This window comes from Emydura macquarii, unplaced genomic scaffold (genome assembly GCF_026122565.2).
Source record: "Emydura macquarii macquarii isolate MOO-44397 ecotype Brisbane River unplaced genomic scaffold, CSIRO-AGI_Emac_v2 contig_2768, whole genome shotgun sequence".
NCBI classification, from domain to species: Eukaryota; Metazoa; Chordata; order Testudines; family Chelidae; genus Emydura; species Emydura macquarii.
The window spans coordinates 24280275-24301683 of NW_027132905.1; the positions used below are offsets into that span (position 1 = coordinate 24280275).

Here is a 21409-nt window from a genome sequence, read left to right on the forward strand (position 1 = left end):
ATTTCTGCTGCTCCTCTTATTTCCAATGTTATTCTTATAGCAAAAGTGTAGAAGCCGCCATGCACTTTGGGAACATTGCTCCCTCCCTCACTACAGAGATCTACAATGAGACAGAAACTGATGGAGGGAGGACAATTACTGGGCATTCTCATAATGCTTATCATTGGAGTAGCTCCAGATAGCTAATGAAGTAGACAAAAGAGGAACCAGCCATCTGTCCAGTGATACCTCTATACACTGAGGCAGTGGTACTTGGCCATAGCCAAGTCTATATTTGTTTCATCTCTGGCTGTCTTGTGAGAGTAGCTTCTCTGTCATAACTCTAGGGGGAGGAAAAGCGGGTGTAAGGAGAAAAGCCTGATGATACTGTTAGGAAAGGCACAGTTGGTATTGCAAATTATTTTGGATTATATGCAATGGGATTAAACCATATATTCTGATTACCCAGACCTTGCCACTAGTAACCTATTTTGACTTTTTGTTTCCATTGCATGTGTCTTATTGTGTACAACTACTGGTGAAGTAGTTTAACAGATTTTTAACCCAAGTTTATTATGAGCCCAACTGTGTTATTTTCCATTTATTTCTTATTTTAATTCAACTGTACAAGAACATGAATGACTAAAACAAAAGTTACACAATTTATTGTGAAATCTAGTTCCCGCTACTGATTGCACTGTGGCAGTTAAGAATGCACCTCACGAAATTCAAATTTAATCTTGATTGCCTGAACTGATAGTAATTTGCAGAAAAATAGAGCAAGAAATCATTCTCGTGGCATTTTCAGGCTTTCATTAAGCAATGACATCTCATATATTTAGAATTATGTCATGACTAACTCCCTGCCTCTCAAGGTAGTTGAAGCAAATAAAATGTTGAGACATGCCTGACAAAAAACTGGCTGCGCACACACACACGCACACACAAAGCAGCAAGACCGTAAACGGAAGAAAATTGGAAGAAAAATTAAGCTCTGCTGTATCTGAAGATCCTGATTCATGCTCACAAAAATGTTTCAAGTTCGTTCTGTTGAAAAAACATTCACTGTGTATTATAATCATACATCTGAGAGTTCAGTGTCATAAGCAGCACAAGTTATTTACCAGGTTATTGTGGAACACTGTGTTATTTTACAGGTTGGAAAATGACCAATGGTAACTTGTAACTCAAGGTAAAGCTGCTGAATTCTCACCATAATCGGTGGCAACAGAAATGGATTGGAGTAGAAAATCTAAAAACGCCACAATAATATCTCCATTCTACTTGTGAAAGTTTCATTGACTGTCAATGGGTGTTTTGCACACAGTTCAAGTGAACCATACTGTACACATTTAAACTGTTCTAACACACTCCAATGTGTTCTGCAGAATACAAGCTTCTACCTAAAGCAAATTTTAAAAAGCCAAATGCATTATTTGATATGCTTGCATATCGAGATCTTCGTATTTCAGTCTGTATAAATGATACTTTTTGAGATACTAGGTTTCAGTGCATAATTTGAGACAGAAAGGAGACAAGTTCAAACTCCACCACACCTTTTTGAACTGTCATTTTTTCAAATTGTGCTTCTTTCTTTCTTTCTTTTCCGTTTTTGACAGACTGGAGCACTTTTTGTTAGGTTTGAGGATTATGACCTGGAAAGTAATTTTTGTGGTTTCTTTTTCAGATCAGCACCTGCTTTTCACACATTTACAAGCTAAAGACTAAAATTCAGGTTCTAAGTTTAATTTTTGGTGCTCAATTCATGTATTAGTAGTTTAGGTTTGTTTTAGACATCTGGCTGCTAGGGTTGGGATTTTTTCAACCTTTGTGAGTGAACTGTGGATGCATACCACCCTAAAATGGCTTTTAATGCTGAATGCCTGTATACATAGTTTGTTGTCCATTAACTTAAACAAGACTATTCACAAAAGTAGGATTACTCTTGGCAAAAGTATTGGAAGGTTTGGACCAGAACTTGGAAAGCCTCAAAACCTAGGATGAGAGGCATAATATGAAAGTAATTGTAACACAAATTAACACTATTAACAACATACCAAGAACAAAACTGTGCATTATTACCACTGCACAGTGAGAACATAATGTGTTTGAAATGACATTCTTAACAGTTTTCTTTGGGAAAATTCTTGGTATTGTGAACTGAACTGAACTGAACAAATATGCCGTGGACTTTTTATTCCTTTCCATATTGTGAAATCTGCAGCATCCAGAAAGTTTTCAAGCTCCAATTTTCAAAGCTATTTCAAGTAACTGGATCCTCAAAAATACCAAGATTTTAAGCATTTCACTGCTATGGTAACAGCAGAAACACCCCGCTAATATTCATATTAGATTGTCAGTTTTGCAGGACATACTGAACGCACCCTCAGATTCATTCCTATTGAAAGGATGTCCCAAAGGAATAAAGATGAATTCTGAACTTTGAAATAGTTGTGTCATCTATCCAATGCTCTTTTGATTACTTGGCTAATCAAGATGTCTGCTAACACCTTTATAAATAAGGATTAAAATGGCACTAACTAAAAAGTGTTCGACTCCTGGGATATGGATTGGAGGATATTGAGGGTTTTGTTTTCTTTTTTAATGAATCTTAGACTGTTGACAGCTAAGCTTGTTCAGTTTAATAACCTAATAAATATTTCTGAACAGTACTATTGTGTCTGATGGTAATATCTGGCATTATAAAGTAAGGATTCAGTGGAGTAGAACAGAAAATAAAGAAAACCTTCGTCTAGCAGAAATCAGACTTTTTGTTTTGGTGAGAAATTCACATCAATTTTTTTCTGTTCTGCCAGGTGGTAGCTTAGATTCTGTCACCGCTGTACAAATGCGTATCAGTTTTATATTTTATAATGATTTTACTGATAAGATGCACCCTCTCATTTCTGTCTTGGACTGCATGTACACAGCCTAGTAAAAACAAACTTATATTTACAAGAGGGGGGAAGAGGAAACACAAAAACTGTCCCCACCGCTACCCTGTCACTGCTATAAGCAAAGGCCCGTGAAAGCTACATAGGAAAATATGAAGCAAAAAAGGGCCAAGCTAAATTGACAATACCTGTTCTGCATGCCCTTCCTATGGCATTATCTCCATCTTGCATTTCAGATTTCATTTTAATGAAGGTGATAAACAAAAGATTCCAAAAATCCCTTTATTCCCAACATTTTCTTAAATTTGAGAGACAACTTTAGGCCCAGATCCTGTGATCTCATCATCATAGGCAGCCTGTGTCTGGAGTCAATTATGGTCAATACACGCTGCATAGATTCAGAAATCTGCCTGCACAGATGAGACTGGGGGATCAGGGCCATAGGGGCATGAGCAATGGGACATCTGAAACATTCATACTCATAAACAGGGAAGTGATCCAAAGAGTTCATTTATGTTAGGAGGCATACACAGTGAATGAGGCTTTATTGTAAAATTTTCACATTTGAGTCTTCCTAAAGTAAACTGTATCTAATTGTAGTTAGTATGGAATTACTAATATATGAAGCTTCCTATACTATTGTCTCATAACAACAACAATTCCTCCTCTCCAATATATTTCCATTTTACTTCAAACCACTATGTTGGCACATTATTAGTAAGGGGTTTGGAGAGCCAACAAAAGCCACATTCAATCAACAGTGATGCTTACTGATGAACTGGCACAGGGCACAGTAACAGCAACACAACCTGGCAATGTATGCCATAAAGTCTGAAGGGCACACTACTATAAGCACCCATTACAAGTCTGTAAGCATACTAGTATATGCAATCACATTCCTTAACTGAAATATAGGTATCCAGTCAGTAGCACAATATTGTATCAATGTACTTTTTGGGTAGAGCAATCAAATGCAGTGATGGTCCAATTTTCAACCTTCAACCTGTTTGATGTTGGTTTATTAACAAAAAGAATTTGATTACAAGTTTAGTAATGGCAGGAGGAACTGATGGTAAAGTAGGCTCTTATACATGTATCAGACCTTTTCCCTGAGAACCAATAACCAAAAATATCAGATCATGAGGTTCTCTCTTCTCAGAGACAACTGAATAATTTTCCTTCCAGTTTCAAATCTATTTTGAGAAGCTCCTCTGATGAGTTTCAATTTGGAAATTTGCAAATGCAATATAGAGACAGAACTGCTAAAATTTAGTGTAGTTATTTATTTTCTGTATAGCACTACGAATGGGCTAGATATGTTAAGCAACTTGCAAAAAAAACATGGTTTCTTCTCCAAAGAGTTTACAATTTAGGCAAGAACTTACCATGTAAACCAATCTGTGTATGTTTTGAGAAAGATGGCAATACGTTAGTTTGGAAGAAAAAGAAAAACGAACAAGGCTGCATCTTTTGGTATCACTGCAAGTTGTTCAAATTGATTAGAGTTAGAGAATAGTATTTGCCAAAACTACTGTATCCCCATCATGTGCTGCATTATAGGTGATAACATATTTGCATGCAATTATGCAGTGTTGACTGCACTAAGGAGTGTTCACTTGATGTTCTTCTGGTTCCATTGTTAACATTCTTCCTGAATGTTGATAACGTTTGATTTTTTACTCTTTGTAACCATATTAAGGATGAAGGTGTGACATCTCTTGGGAAGCTAAGCCATTTGTTTTGTTTCAGAGACTTGAAGTGCTCAGAATTGCCCTGAAGAGAGCTTAAATAAAAATTTCAAACTGGAAAGGCAACATAATACTGAGGATTTTGTGCCTGCAAGAAAGATATCTTAAGAATTAGTTAGTGCCAACCTATTTTCTCATCTCTTAGAATTAAGATTGATTTTTCCCATAAAAGCATTCCTACACTGAAAATTAAAACTGCATAGAATAACTGATTATGGTCAATTCTATACACCGAGCAGGGTTATAACAGCTTATCCCCCAACCCCAACAATTATATTGATTTGGGGATGGTTTAGAATCAAGCCATTATACACTGATAAGTAGATAAACTAATTCAACATTTGATTTGCTCTGGTAACAATGTGGGAGAGAAATGTGTTGCTATCATTTAACTCAAAGCCTACAGTTTTGGGAATATTATAGTACAAATGCCATGTAATTTGCTAGCCAACATACTCTGTTGAAAGTAATAGCATAATCTAGTGTCAGCGGATGTCTAACGCATAAATAAAATACATGCCAACAGAAAAAGTATTAGAACCGAACTTTTTCTTTCTGTATAATTGGATCAAACTTATGGTAGCTAGTGATGACTTTTTTTTAAAAAAAATCACAATAATCCTTTCAATCCGGCAGAGATGGAAAATTTTATTGTGGTAGGTCATTACCTTTACTAACAAATGCTATTAATTCAAAAGAAAAGTTCTGCCTTTCTAGCTGTATTCTTCACAAAACAAGTTTCCAGCTAGGAGATCCTTCAAATACCTAATGTGAGCTCAACACAAGAAAAACAGTATTAGTTCAATGCACCATATTTATTATATATCATTACTTCAAAACTTGATAGACAAAGACCGTAAGTATCTAAAATGACCATCCTAGACAGGCAACCATGGAAACTAGCCTTAGGTTATTTAGAGTCTGATCCTACTTCTACTCAAGTTGATGACAAAACTCCTGTTGGTTTCAGAGTAAGCGGCATAGGGTTCTCCACAATTTTTTTGAGGAGTTTGGTTATTTGTGTTGCCTGTTCTCATAATTCAGATGGCTCTGCGCTGATTCATCTCCAGTTTAACTTGCCTGCAATAGGCATGTGCACAGTATAACGATCCAATATTCCACTGTTTGCTTTCATCTAGCTAAGCGAAACCTTTTTTAGTAGGCTGGATCAGGCCTTCTCTTCTGTATTTCATTTCATATAGCTACGGTACTTGACTGCTCTTACCTTTACTTCAGGTGCTAAGGGGGTTGGTGGGGTTTGTTTGTTTTTTGTATTGTTTTTGCTTTTGTTTGCCAAAAAGTTAACATCTTCAGATGCGTTATTGCTTTTAGTTTGGAAGAATTAACTTGGCAATAACAAGAAAGCCTTTGCACCAGTTTTAGTTAAGCAGTGCACTAGAAAATGTGTCATTGCTCAGATAGCAACAGAAAGTAACAATGTTAGTAATCGCCAAATTATGCTATGCTTAGATACTTAACTGTGTGTAATAGTTGACTTTATAAATTAATGGCACACAAACACAGTCAGTATGTTTGTAGCTCAAAATCAGGCTTTATTGTTGAATCCAATTTTAAAAGTATTACTATTCTGCTTATTGCCATTCCGCTATTGCACTAAAACCATGCAAAGGATGCACTTTACTAAAGGTTGGGAAAATATTAAAGACTGGGTTTTTTTGTGCTGCAGCTTTAAAAGTTAATGTTTAAAGTTCATGTTACATATAGAACAAAACTTGCATTTTTCAGATTCTCAGGCTGGGACCTTCCCCATAAGCCAATGTTGTAAACAATCATGTCAAAGTTCCCTACAACCCTCCTCCCACCTTTTTATTTTTTTTTGTATCTTAACATGTCCTTTCTATCTAGCTCCATTGTAAGATACCTCTAAATAGTCTTCTCTCCAAACCTGTTACACATCCTCTACTCCACATTACATATATATGAATAGGCTTCTGGCTGTACATACTGTACATTGCATGTGCTCTGGATGTTACTGAACCCCATCTGTTTCACACTAACAAATATGGCAATTTCTATGCTCCTCAGGAGCATCAGCATAGAAGACCTCTATTGTAGTTTAATTAGCAGTAATCCGCATCTGGGGGAGGTGAGAAATTTCACTTTGCTGGTTATAACACTTTGGCCAGGATAAGAAGGAGACAAAAAGAAATCCCTACTGTTAATCAGCACTGCAGCATGAAGAGAGACAAACACATACAGACACAAAAAAAATCACAAAGTCAACTCACAGAATCTCCAAGTCACGCAGGGCTCTGAAGGCTCCATCTTCAATGCAGCTGATCTGGTTGTTGTCCAGTTGCCTGCAGGAAGGAAGGGAAAGTATGAAGGCTTGCTGGGTAACTAAGCTGCCTTAAAGCACCGGGTTCCAGTCTTTCCTGTCACTGAGGTGTCCCTCCACCCCCTTGCAGTCTTTGCTCGTCCCCCAGGAGGAGGCTTGCTCATAGCCTGCCACACTGCTCTGTCTCTTCTCACTGACTGTCTGAAAGAACTGCACAGTACAGCACACTGAAGCCTGTCAGGTCTCAGTAAATATTAATTGCGCTTTTTTTTCTTTCTTTTTTTTTTTTTTTAAAGGCAGAAGGGAGTAATTTCATTACATTAGGGCATCCAATCCATTATGAGCTTTTACCGTCATGTCACTGAAACAATTTCATTAAGCTAAAGGCCTGTAAATCATTGGAGGTCACTGCGCTGCCCTCTGTGACCTCCCAGAATGCCTTTTTTTCTTTTACTGGAAGTTGCAGTCTTCTATCCTGAAAGTACTAAATCTCAAGGCTTTATCTGCCCAAGAGCTGCAAGAGTGCACGGGGAATATACCAATTCCAAATTAGACTCAACTAATCTAATTTTATAGACTTTTTATTATGCTAAGCACTAAATGTCTGGGGTGGTTTGAGGCTTTTCTGCATTGTTACTGGTCCCATCTGGTTGGCCATTCTATTGAAAGATTTTTGACTAAATACAGATTCTGCCTAACCGTATCAGTCAGAAAAATCCATTGATAGAAAACATTCAAGAAATTGTACACACACACACACACACACACACACACACACACACACACAATTACAGTCTTAATAATTTAGTATTTTGCTATAAAACAGGTGTAATTTAATACACCTAATGTTGATTTTTCATATTTATCTTCCTCCAATGTGCACGTTTTAAATATATTTTACAGTATTGGGGAACATATAGTGCATATGCATGTGGTGTGTATTTCAACTGCAAAATTAGTGTTTTATGCTGCCATCATTTGAATCCAAGTTTAAAGATTAAGAATTTAAGTCCCTAAGTATCAGATAATATACATTACACACTGTAAAAAAAATCTGTATTATATATTACTGTATAAACCATTCATACATTTGAATACAGTACAGAGATTGCAAATGATGTGAATATACACCTCTCATTCTGTATGGTCTTTGCCTAGAAGACTATAAGGCAGGTTGTCTGTTCTGCAATGTTCATACAGCATCTAGCACAATGGTGCTATGATATATTTTGGGTTTATACATGTTATTGCATATTAAATAAAATTATTATAAATATTATATACACAGTGTACATATACACACTGGCACCAGTGCAGATATGATATATGATATGATAAAGTAGGAAGATCATCGTCATCTGTGCTCTGCACTGTAGAAACATTTAAGGAACCATTTATGGCCCCACGAACCTTCCAATGAAAGTAGAAATAAACCATGAACTGGATGCTCTAATAACTATAATACAATAAAAAAGAGAGTTTGCATCTTTTTAGGTAAGAAGTGTGTGTCAATGTAAAGTTCTAAATGACTATAGCGTTCATTTTAAACTTCTTTATGAATCACCACATAGTTATAAATTGAAACTATTGATATAAATTATGCTGAATATGGATATATCTAAAGCCCAAGTGAAGTTTATCCAAGCTGGTGTGGTCCTATCCAAATGTACCAGGCTCAGTAAACTCCAAGTTTTTACGATTTAAAGTATGTGAAAAATCATACTGATTATTAAGGCTACCAAACAGCTTACAAGCATAAACCCATATTAAGTTTCCTCATAGATCTCATAACTTAACAGAGCATGCTGAACTTGGCAAAACTTTGAGCAGTGTCTCTCCTATTGAAACGGAAGATGTAAAATCATCCAAAGGGGATCTTTTGTGGTCGTGAAGTGTGTGTCTCTCTCTCTCTCTCTCTCACACACACACACACAATTCTGCATCTTTTGAGGATAGCAGGAAGAAGTTGCTGAGGGATTACTTTTTGGATCTTTATTTACTGGTGGTTTGTGAAATATTAACATTTGTCACTTTACTGGAATGGTGTCTAAGTGATCATTTAGATGTCAGGATTGCTGTAACAAGCATTAAAATGGAGTTAAATATATGATAACCATTGTGTGTGTCTTTAAGAACTTTATATTTTAACTTGCTTCCTCGTGTACATTATTATTCTGATTCACATGTGCTTGACATTTGATACTAGGCATGTTAAAGAAAAAGCAAGAGCCAGCAACTCAGTGCACACAGGTACCACCTACTTCTTTCTTTTCAAACACATTAGGTTGTGTTGCCTAGTTTTAACTGAGGTACAGTATGCTATCCATTTTACTGCCAAATATGCTAAGATATAAGTAAATAAGCCCAGTGTGATTAATATATGTATTCAGCATCATAAAGCCTTCTGCTAGTCATGCTACAGCATAAGTAAACAGCACAAGTTTCTTTTTTAAGAATGCTGCTCTGTTATATGGATTTTATGGTAAAAATGTGTTTAATAAGTCATATTATTAAATATTAATAATTAATTAAGTCATATTAATCAACGGGACCACTCACAACAGTAAGAGAAGCGCTACATGCTTGACAGAGCTAATGTATTTATAGGATTGGGCCCAAAATTATTAAGCTTTCCAGATAGATCTAATTTTTCATTAGTTACACCCTGCCCTTTAGGAGTAATTTTATTTTCCTAACAAAGAAGCTATAGGAGCATGTGTCTGAAAGACAGTCAGGTTAAGCATTTAGAGAACGCAACAGGGGGTCAGTGTCACCTGAGTTTTAGTCTTAGTTCTGCTATGACTAAGGCCCCAAATCTGCAAACACTTACACATGTGCTTAACTTTAAGCATGTGAATTATTCCTCTGAAGACAATGGAATTATACATAGTCTTAATCATTGCAATATCGGGGACTAACTGTGTGATCTTGGGCACGTCACTTCACCTCTCCTTTTCAGTTTTCCCATCTATAAAATGAGAATATTTATTCATACAGTAACTCACAGCCGTGTTGTGAATATTAAATAATGCTCATGTGGTGATTTGAAAATCTAAAGTAAATGATTTAAATATCTAAATTACTACTATCTTCCTTCCCAAAGCAATATGCCAGTGTTAAATTCCCAGGATATCTTACTTACATATGTTTCCATCAGATGAAAAGAATGAAGTATTTCTAGATGGCAATGTATACAATGTATAACTCAGGGAAATGTTATTGAACAAATAAATTGAACAAAATTGAACAAAACAAACATGCTGTGATACTCAAAATGGATAACTTGTGTTTTTAAAGAAAAAATCAGGATTTGAGAAAAGCTATAATATACATAGAAAAACTGAAGAGTCTGAGAAAAAAATAGGAGAAGATGCAGGACGACATTTCCCTGAGTTATACATTGTACCACAACTGTCTCCTCTTATCACTTAGCTCTGAATGTAGTGTTAAAACACACACGTAAAAGAACTACATATTCATTTGTCAGCTATTACAATCTTTCACAGCTAAGTTTAAAAGATGCATCAGTTTTATGTGACAGTTTTGTGTGTCAACTTCCAGACATTTGTAGAAAAGAGACTTCTCCTCACTATCACCAAAATAATATAACTAAGGGAGGCTGCATGTCTGACGGTTAGAGCGGAAGACTGCAGGTCTTCCCTGGGTTCTGGTGTTATTCTGCCACTGACATGATTTGTGATCTGGAAAGTCACTCTTCACCTAACTTTCTCCCCACCTAGGAAATGAGTACAACATTGACCACATGAGGATGTTTTGAGGCTTATCTAACACTTACAAAGTGGTCAGATTGCCTCTTATGAAAGGCACTATGAAATATGCCCACTGCAGCCTTTATGAAAATGCACCTTTATATGGCTAGCTGGAAAAAAAGGGGTTTTGCCCCTGTAACAGCTCACTTATAGCAAGTGGGAGAAATGGGAAAGTTTATACATGGACGGACAGGAAGCAGTTGGGGCTAGGTTAGGACAACAGCCCTTCCTGCTGACTGGACGAGTAGGGGGGTATTTATGCCCTAAGCAGCCTCTTTACCAGGACTGGGCTACCCACATATGTACTTGGCAAATGGACCAGATTCCCTTTTGACCTACTGTTGACATTACGCTAATTGCCCTTTTCTTTTCAGGGCTGGGAAGGAATTTTTTCCTCACCCCTGGATTGACTGAAGCCAGCTAGTTTTTTTCACCTTCCCGACAGCTAGTCTGGGACCTGTGGGGTGGAGTAAGGGGTTAGGTTATAATGTCACAACATACTACATAATATTTGTGGTGGATGTCCAGTGCAGGTATTCAGTATAGAAGGGATACAGTTATCCGATAAAATGAATTGGAAAAGAATTTGGAGGGAAGCATCCCTTAAAGAAGTTGAGTAAGGGGGGGATAGGGCTCCTACATCTCATCAGCAGGACCCCCCTCTTTTTTCTGTCCCTCTTTAAGGGAGCTAAGGAGTTTTGGGGCTCCTGTCTTGTCAGTGGGGAACTGACCCCCTCCCTCCTGCACTGTACAATTTGTTGCCTGGTAACCCCAGATATTATAAGCGAACAAAGTTGTGGCCTAATTAAAACACATCCATGGCCCCCTGTCTTTCTTCTGGCATGGATGGACAAATACAATGTATTCCTATGATAAACAAACAATAAAAATATGTTTGGATAACATTATATATTTGAACTATGAAAGAAAAAATAGAGGAAACAAACTACATCTTTCTGCTCATGCAGTCGCTCCTGGAATATTACTGGAGTCTCTGAACACTAGTCAGACTTACAATATGCATCATGTGGACTGAGATAACCAGAATGAAAGAGGGGAATTGAAAAAGGGGTGCCAGATTTAATTCTGAACTTTCAGGCTTTTATCAGGTTAATTATGGATCCGTAAGATTAATAGGAATTAAAGTGTTTGCTTAGGTTTAAATGCTAAACCCCTCATGCATAATTTCATACGTTAGATACCAGACACTGGACTTGGGTCCATGATTTTTGTCAAAAGTGTCTCTTGCTTTGACGTCAGCGGGCATGGGAAACCCTGCAACACATGTGTGACTAAATACGCCTGTTTTGACGTCACCCAAAAGGCTTCAGGAAACTAGCTACTAGACTATAACAACAACTACAGAGATATAACAAATGAATTCAGAAAAAAAGAGTGAAATAGGATATCAGTGCAAAAATGTACCCAGCTACATAAAATATAGATAACGTTTGAGAGAGGAACCCTTGAAGCTTGTAAACTGGTGATTGAAGACTTGAAATATTCCGTTTTTTTTTTAAATAAATCTTCTCTTACAGATAAGAAAAATCATGGAAATGTAGGACAAGAAGGGGACATCTAGTCTATTCCCCAACATGGAGGCCAGATTAACTATATCTAATGTACAGCATGCATATATATGTATAATAATATGGTGTTATGTATAATTTCATGTCACCCATTTACTACTCAGTGTTTTCAATAGAAGTACAAAAAATATAAATTATAATTGACCAACAAATTATGTGTCTGTCAAATAACTAATTGGTCATTAAAACTGGCATTTTATTATTCAAAATTAATATAAAAACATAAAATTGAGAAACAATCCTGAACCACTATAGCTATTAAATTTCAACTACTGTATTTCAACTGTTATTTAGCCAAGAGATGGAGCTAAATTTTAGGACCAAAATCCCATGATACCATAATACTTTGGCTCATATATTTGGATTTGCATATTATCTACCAGAAGATGAGAGATACATTTCAAATTCCATTATAAGAAAGAATAAGATTTCAAAATGTTGATTTCCTTTTGCCATTAAATAAATCCTTTAATATTAAAAATCTAAATTGATCATTTTTGGCAATTATTCCGCAAATAACACTGTTCCTTTGTTCTATAATCAGATACCAAATGCAAAAGAATTCACTACCTTTTGTGCAATTAACAAGCCAGTCCAACGTACAGAAAGGAGATCATCAAGCACTAAGCATGTTGAAATAACAAGCTAAATTCTCATTTGTTTTACTATATTTTATTTATGTGTAATATAGGAAGATTTTTTTTTAAATGTACAAACATCAGTCCGGACACCGTAGAATCCAAATGATCTAGTCAAAGAACAGACAGAACACTAAGTTAATTAATGTCTTCACTTTGTATGCCCTGTCTGGAGCCTAGTTAAAAATTTAAACACGAATCTATTTTAACAAGGACTATTATGCATACTTTGTAGTTATTCCCATTTAATACATTTTATTTCCTGTATTTTATATTGCTATTTAGCATATATGATTCCTAAGTGGAAGAATAGTTTTACATTATAATAGTTGTTCATTTACAAGAACTCCACATTAATACAAATGCACATGGCAGATTAATATCACAGAAGCATGTCACGTAAGCTAATAAAAAAATATTTCACACATCAGTGTGAAAAATGTCAACAACAAATTTATTTTCACATTAAAATATTTTACTGTGTTTTAGACTGATTTTTTTTTTTTTTTTTTTTACAGACATTTAGTGGGAAGGAGCATTGACTGCACCCTTTTTTAAAAGAACACTTGCAGGTAATTTCAGCTAAAAATTAAGTTTAATTAATCACCCCTCCATAATATTCATTTTGATAGATGTGTTTATAGGAACTTTTTCTTAAAATTTTAGAGGAATCAACTATTTGGATGTGTTTCTCCTGCAGTCTTTGCATTCTGATAGTGCAGCACTTGGATAGTTCATAAGAACCAGAAACAGACTAGTCTACATTTACTGTCCAAATCTAGAGTCTGATCCTGCAAACACTCAAGCACATGAATAATTTGAAGAACATGGGCCTAACACATGTAAGTAAAATTTCTCACATGCCTAAGAATTGAAGGAGACGGATTCTATATGTAAAGAAACTCCACAAATGGGGCATCGAAGTGCACATTTTCTATTCTTTCTGTTTCAGTAATCAAGTGTATTAACATAGAAAAGGGAATTTTAAAAACATTATTTAAATCAATTTTCATTTTTCACACTTAATTTTACTCATCTTTGAAGAATTACTACAATGGAACTATTAAAATCTCAGAATAATATTTAAAAAATGTGTAGGTTAAATAAATTGATTTTAACATTAAAATACATGTTGAATGGGGGTAATAAAGCTGGAAAAGTTTATATGGGTGAAAGAGCTAAAGTGATCAGTCTCAAATCCATCTTTGACGTTTTCAGCCTTACTTCAGAATTGCCTCTTTTCATGACAATATGGCTTTGGAAACAGCAACAACTAAAGCACTATGCAGAAACAGCTCATCTGCATGGAGTAACTGGGCAATCAGGTCTTATCAATTCTCAGTCCCGTTCTGTGTTACCAAGGTTGTTAAGTAAATATATAGGGGTTTTTTAAAAAATAATTGTTCTGCGGACTAGGAAGTTTGAAGTTACCAGTTTATGCTCTCTTTATCTAAATAAAATTACATGACTTTGTTATTTTGGGGGACATGCAGGTTTTTACATAAACATCACACAAATTTAAAGCAATACTTAAAAATTAACAAACTAAAACCTTTCTCCCACCACACCCAACATCCGCTTTCAATTTCATGGTATTTACAACATCCTTATTTTACTGTCCCCGGTTGTAACAAATAGTGCATACCAAACACATACATGGCTGTCTCCATAGCAATTGGGGCAGGTTTTGTGGTTTCCCTAGTTACTCTTGACTGATAACCATCTGTTGTTCCTCATTGCCATAGGCCCAACAGGAGGGGGAAGGGAGAAATCAGAAAAATAAAATTGGTGATTGTTAGCTCATTTGAAAAGGTATCTGTTTTATTTTTTCTTAAACTTAACCTTTCTTAACAGAAAAGATTTGTACTTATTTGGGTTCCAATTCTGTCTTTTACTTTCAGTAGATGTGAACTAAATATCTTTGTGTAGAAGACGACTCTCGTGCCAAACTGGATCAAAGAGGGCATTGCCGGGAGGGCAAGAAGTTGCCAGCCTTTCACTGTATTAATACATCCAGTTTTACATCTATTTATTTACATTTATTTTACATCCAGTTTCAGACTTTTCTTTTTGAGCTAGAATCATCAGGGATCTAATGTTCCATTCACAAAACAGAAGGAGGAGGAAGAGACGGTGCTGCTCTTATACCCAATAGTCCAGTTATTTGGTTATTCACCTGACATGTGGGACATCAGTATTAAAATCCTTGCTCTGAAGCAGGAATTTTAACCCATGTCTCCCCCACTCTAAGGAGAGTGCCCTGACCACCAGCCTATAAGTTATTCTTTGGTGGGTCTCTCAATCTCTCCTGCTGAAGCTGTTCCACTTTATATAAATAATGATTGGCAAAGGGATTTGCACTTGGGTCTCCCATGTCCCAGGTGAATGCCCTAACCACTATAGCTATAGTATCATTCTTAGTCACTCTCTCTCTCTCTGGCCCAATGATTATTAAAGTATTTTATACAAAGTGGAATGGCTTTGACAGGAAAGCCTGAGACACACAAAACCCAAAATAGCTAATGGTCTGGTGGTTAAAGTACCGGGGAACTCCTTTAGGGTGGGGATTCAAATGTGAGTTTCCCACATTGCAGACGTGTACTCTAAACATTGGGCTGTTGGATATAAGGGGAAGACTCTCCTCCTTCCACCTATTTTGTGAATCTAACTCTTCATTTCCTTAAAGAGGATAACAATGCCCAGAACTAAATCTTTCATGTATAATAAAACATTTCAAGCTAAAAATTAGTTTGTCAACTTTTTGATTCACCATAAATTCTGAAAACTGTAGCTTTTGGTTCGTGTTGAACCAAACTTTTTTCTCCCCTGAACTTTCAGAGAACAAAAAAAAGTCACTTATTTGCCCATCTCTAGACAGGATGTTGTTTCATTGTTTGCTTTATTGTTTTAATATATAAATTTAAAAAACACATGTCTTTGAGGGAATACTAGGGTTTCTAAGTTTCTAAGAAGCCATGTGTTTTCTGAAGGACTTGAAGGGAGATAGGATGGAGTGATGACAACAAAGATGGGACATATGACAGATCTTAACCACTACAATAGCGTGTGAGCTCCTCAGGGTGAATCACCCACACTCACTCATCTAAAAAATCAAGAGGAAGATGGAACAGGTAGCAATCTTACTGTTGAATATCCATACATTTGTCCACTCATGTCACACTATTACATTACTTTAATATTTTTGTACATTCCATACTACCACCTTGTAGTCAATATCCATTTAATTTTTATGGATGACTTGAGAACAAACCAAAGAAGCCAAAATATACCAAAGAATATCCAAGATGAGGGACAGCTGGGATATCAACTAGCTCAGATTAGCAACATGCCACTGAATTATTAAACTGAATTATTAAGCCCACTAGACAGTTTGTTGAGTTGCAAACCGAGATCAACAGTCAACCAATGTATTTCAGTAAGTGATTTTGATTTACTAATACCCTATTTTTTTCTTAAGTCCTAGCAGTGCCAAAGAGGGCAGGGAGGGAGTTTTAAATATCACAGGGCACCCCTTTTTATACAAACATACTCAGTTCCTCTATACCCAAAAACTGTTGCTCTATTAATAACAATTTTAGTTGAATTGACAGTCACAGTGACATTTGTAATGAAAGCTATAGATTTCAAGCTGATGCTTTAGCCTTAAATCATGCTATTGTGACTAGGTATTGTCACGGTTTTCCCAATATGGATCATACTTAGCATATCCCTAGTCCTGGCAGGCTTTCCTAGGGAGCTAGAGGGGGCAGTTATAGTAAAGGTGTGGTGGCTGGTGTTATGATGATCAGGTGCCACACATGACCAAAGCTGGCTTTAACCATTTTCAAAACACCAACAAAATGCAGCTATCTGTCAATATGCTGACATGGCAAAAGTGACACTGCCCTTGAGATACTGATGTTAAATTATTCTAATGAGCTTTATTGTGGGTCACTGAAAAATTAAGTAGTGCACAATGAGCCTCCTTGATTGCTCTAAGGGAGTAAATGTGAGGACATAAGGTATTCTGTTTTACTATTGCTCTATTCTCACCACTGTCTGTCTGTCTCAGTATAAACAGAATTGAAGAATTTGGTTTGCATATTTAAATGCCCTGGGTCCCAGATACACGGTCTCTCACTAAAGGCTCTTAAGCAAAGTAAGCAGTCATGAGGTAATAGAAAAGATCCTTTCCTGGATCAGCAACTGATTGAAAGATTGGAGACAAAGGATAGGAATAAACGGCCAATTTCAGAACGGAAATAGTGCTGCCTCCAGCGGTCTGTACTGGGACAAGTGCTGTTCAACATATTCATAAATGATCTGGAAAAAGGGATAAAAAGTGGAAAAATCTGCAGATGATACAAAATTACTCAAGACAGTTAAGTCCAAAGAGTTACAAGAGTAACTGCGAAGAGTTACAAATGGATCTCACAAAACTGGGTGAGTGAGCAACAAAATAGCAGATGAAATTCAATGTTGATAAATGCAAAGTAATGCATATTGGAAAATACAATCCAACTATACATACAAAAAAATGGGGTCTAAATTAGCTGTTGCCACTCAAGAAAGAGATCTTGGAGTCATTGTGGATAGTTCTTTGAAAACATCCACTCAATGTGAAGTGGCAGTCAAAAAAGCTAACAGAATGTTAGGAACCATTAGGAAAGGAATAAGTAATAAGACAGAAAATATCATAATGCCTTTATATAAATCCATGGTATGCCTACATCTTAAATTCTGCATACAGATCTGGTTGTGCCATCTCAAAAAAGATATATTAGAATTGTAAAAGGTACAGAGAAGGGCAACAAAAATGATTCAGGGTATGGAACAGCTTCCATATGAGGAGAGATTAAAAAGACTGGGATTTTTCATCTTGGAAAAGAGATGACTAAGAGGGGATATGATAGAGGTCTATAAGATCATGAATAGTGTGAAGAAAGTGCATAAAGAAATGTTATTTACTTCTTCACATAACACAAGAACTAGGGGTTACCCAACAAAAATAATAGACAGCAGCTTTAAAACAAACAAAAGGAAGTACTTTTTCACATAATGCACACTTAACCTGTGGAACTGTTTGTCAGGGGATGTTGTGAAGACCAAAACTATTACAGGATTCAAAAAAGAACTAGTTAAGTTCATGGAGGACTGGTCTATGAGTGGCTACTAGCCAGGATGGTCAGCAATGCAATCCCAAGCTGGCAGTGGACAACAGAGGATGGATCACTCCATTATTGTTTGTTCATACCCTTTGAAGCACCTGTGACTGGCCACTGTCAGAAGACGGGATACTGGGTTTGATAGACCATTGGTCTGACCCAGTATAACTGTTCTTATGTTCATTCTTAACTTTTGGCTCCCTGCTATTGTATATATGAATTGTATAGTAAAATGCAACCTGATAATGGCTAGGCAGGTAGTGATGTGTGATTGGCTAAAAATTGCACTCACCCTATTATTTATGTCTTTTCCACACACACGCACCAGTCCAACCCTCTTGTTTGCCTCATGAACTTATTATGTCTTATCTTTTAGACTGTAAACTCTTTGGAGGATTTTCTGCTTGCTGTATAGTGCCTAACTAAATAGACTCTGACTTGGTTGGCCTGTAGGTGCCACTGCAATATAAATGTGAAAAAACAATATTGCTTAGAAATGCCCAATGTTTAGAAATTACGACGACAAATGGCTTGATTGATACAATACTGTCAGAAGCCCAGCCATTCTGATAAGATGTGAAATTGGATCCATGAATGATCTACCCAGTTGAAGATCTCATGGCATTTTTCTAAAAGAGCAAACATTCTGTGGTTCACTGCTGCATGTAAGTATTATTGAATGCGTAACACCTGCTAGATTTACCTAAGGTGTTACTGTAATACCTATTCCCATATCTAACAAACTGAGTTGTAAAAGGCTTTGGGACATTTAACAAACAAGAGGTTCTAGATAAAACCAAATTGCATTTTTTTTGTCTATTTGGTTCCTTTTCTAAGATCAAAAAAATCAATATTAAAAAAATAAATCAAGAGAAAACCCAAAAGGGGGGGAAAAAGGCAATTACATAATTGTTAGTTTGGTAAATATTAACTTTTTTGGTAATAAATCAAAAGTAATTTTGCTGTTGGTGGTCATCTTTCAGTCTTACTGCATTTAGTTGGTTTTAAATAGAACCCAGAGACTCAATAGGTGCTTTAAATAGAACCCAGAGACTCAATAGGTGCTTTGGAAAGATACAGTGAAAATTAAATTAAATTAGATTAAATTGTACAAAGATTGATATCAAAGACAAAATGCTCCTTTAGCATTCAGCCAACATTGAAATCATTTGTGTAATATTTACTAAATGATATCACAGATTTAGATTTACAAGCATTTTGTAACCTATATTTTTATATATTATTTATATTATTATTAGTCCAAGAGTATCAGATAGCAAAAATTTAGTTCCGTCATTTTGACCTAATAGATCACTGAGCTTGTGAGCAGCACTCTACTGAATCTCCATAGCAAAGCACTTCTGTGTGGTAAAAGTGTACACAACATGTGTGGTGAATCTTACACATATTCTTTCTTTCTCCCTAAATTAAATTCTGACCATTTCACTTAATTCAAAATATTAAATGACATCTGTCAATCTTAGGTACTTATCTGACCCCCATCACCATAGTATCTGAGTGTCTCACAGTCTTTAATGTATCTGTCCACCTTGCAGATACACAGCTGTTAGTATGATGAGATTTTCTAAAACCTCAGGAATTCAACACACCTCTTTCATTTCCAGAACATCTATATTATTTTTGCTACATTAAAAATTTCTTATGTCAAGTGTCAGCCCAGAGGGAAGAAAACTAGAGATTTTATAATGGAAAAGCAGAAAACGTAAAAATGATGGATCAGTATTGATAGTGTAAGTATCACTGCACAATACAGTAATAAAGATAAAAGAAGAAAATTGTACACCTGCTATTACACTATTAAGATTTTTATTGAATCAACATATCTCTAATTAAAAGTAATAATATCATCAGGAAGAAGTACAGGTATCTGATATCATCATGTAAGCCCAGTTCTTGCGTAGGATTTAAAGCAGTCTAACAGATACTAATACACTTCATTCAGCTTTCTTTCTGGATCTCTATTAGCTTTGAGAGACTAGCTGACACATAAATAATATCTGAACTCTGGATCTGAAACATTAGAGTTTAGAAATCTAGATACAAAGGGGCAAGCATAATCCCACAGACTGCATATGTTAATAAAGACAAGCCACGTGTCAGTTCCAAGTGAGTTTATTCCCTCTGTTTTGCAGAGGGACACACTTCTAATACGACAGTTAGAAAGTCTCAGTTTATCTTCAGAGAAAGCATTTCTAATTAGGGAAATGGTGAAAGAATTATCCCTTGCAGAAGGTAAAAAACAGCAAACAAACCCGCTCTCTCCAAATATAAAATAATTTTACTCCTGAATGACATACAAGGATTTAGAGAGATGTGATCTATTTTTGTGAGATGTGCTAAAATTAATTTTAACTTAAATTTGACACTTCATTACACGTCTAGCAGGAAATATTGAAGATATAGGTTTACATTCCAATACTTTTTTATAATACAAAGTAATATTTTTCTGTGGAATTTGTTTCTTTTTAAAATTTTGTTAATGAAGTCATTTTAAAAAGAAAAAACCCACAGGCCCTTTTATTAGGCATCTTTATCTGGTAAATATAAACAGTCATATATCTAATCTGGTCATCCATATTAATTATTAACCATTCACTAATTATTCCAAGAGCTTCATGAAACTTAGTTATCTACTAAGAAGTTGAAATGTAACACGCACAGTCAAACTCAATCTGCAAGGTAAGACTTCCAACCATTTCTTTCTTGCTTCCACACTCCTTTCTAAATATTTTCTTCATCAATACAAACATTAAAGGGACAACTACTTTCCCCCACCAACCACGTAATCAACAGGAAGTTCAACACAAACACTTGTTTGAGTGTATTAGCTGCTATTCCCTAGCAGTTTCAGGTAGCAGTTTGGGTCAGAACAGCCCGTCAGTAACCTTAGCTGACTGTCATAACCCAACCTTGAAATGTCTGAATCATAATGAAAGGAGAATGCCTTTTATAAAATATACAGAGACAAGATCTGTCCCTAAATTGTCTTTTAATCTTTTTATCTTATTGTTGCTACTAAAGCAATAAACATTTTATAAGTATGTAAAGAAGATACCTGTGCAATCTTGGCTTGATGGTGAATTTCTCCAGCCCTTCTTATCTTGGCCATTCTAATCCAGAATGCCTGCAAGCCTAAATTATTGACAACTGGAATTTGCTGCTTAACCCCTTCAATGCCTGAAGGTTAACACCTAATTAAGCTCTATGGTCATTCGAGAAAACATACAAGCAACACCCTTAAAAAACCAGTGTGAGTTAGTGGTAGCGAGCAAAAGGCTGGGAAAGCAGTCTATTCAAATAGATTTT

At 35.9% G+C, this 21409-nt stretch overlaps 1 protein-coding gene across 2 annotated transcripts in view; it reads right to left on the bottom strand.

The window, feature by feature from the left end:
- The window catches only part of SLIT3 (slit guidance ligand 3), a 676405-nt gene that overhangs the window by 267190 nt on the left and 387806 nt on the right, over window positions 1-21409 (bottom strand). For both annotated transcript variants that reach the window (XM_067566650.1, XM_067566651.1), the window contains exon 6: window positions 6871-6942. In XM_067566650.1, the coding sequence (XP_067422751.1) occupies window positions 6871-6942 (72 nt within the window). The remainder of the gene's footprint in view (window positions 1-6870; window positions 6943-21409) is intronic.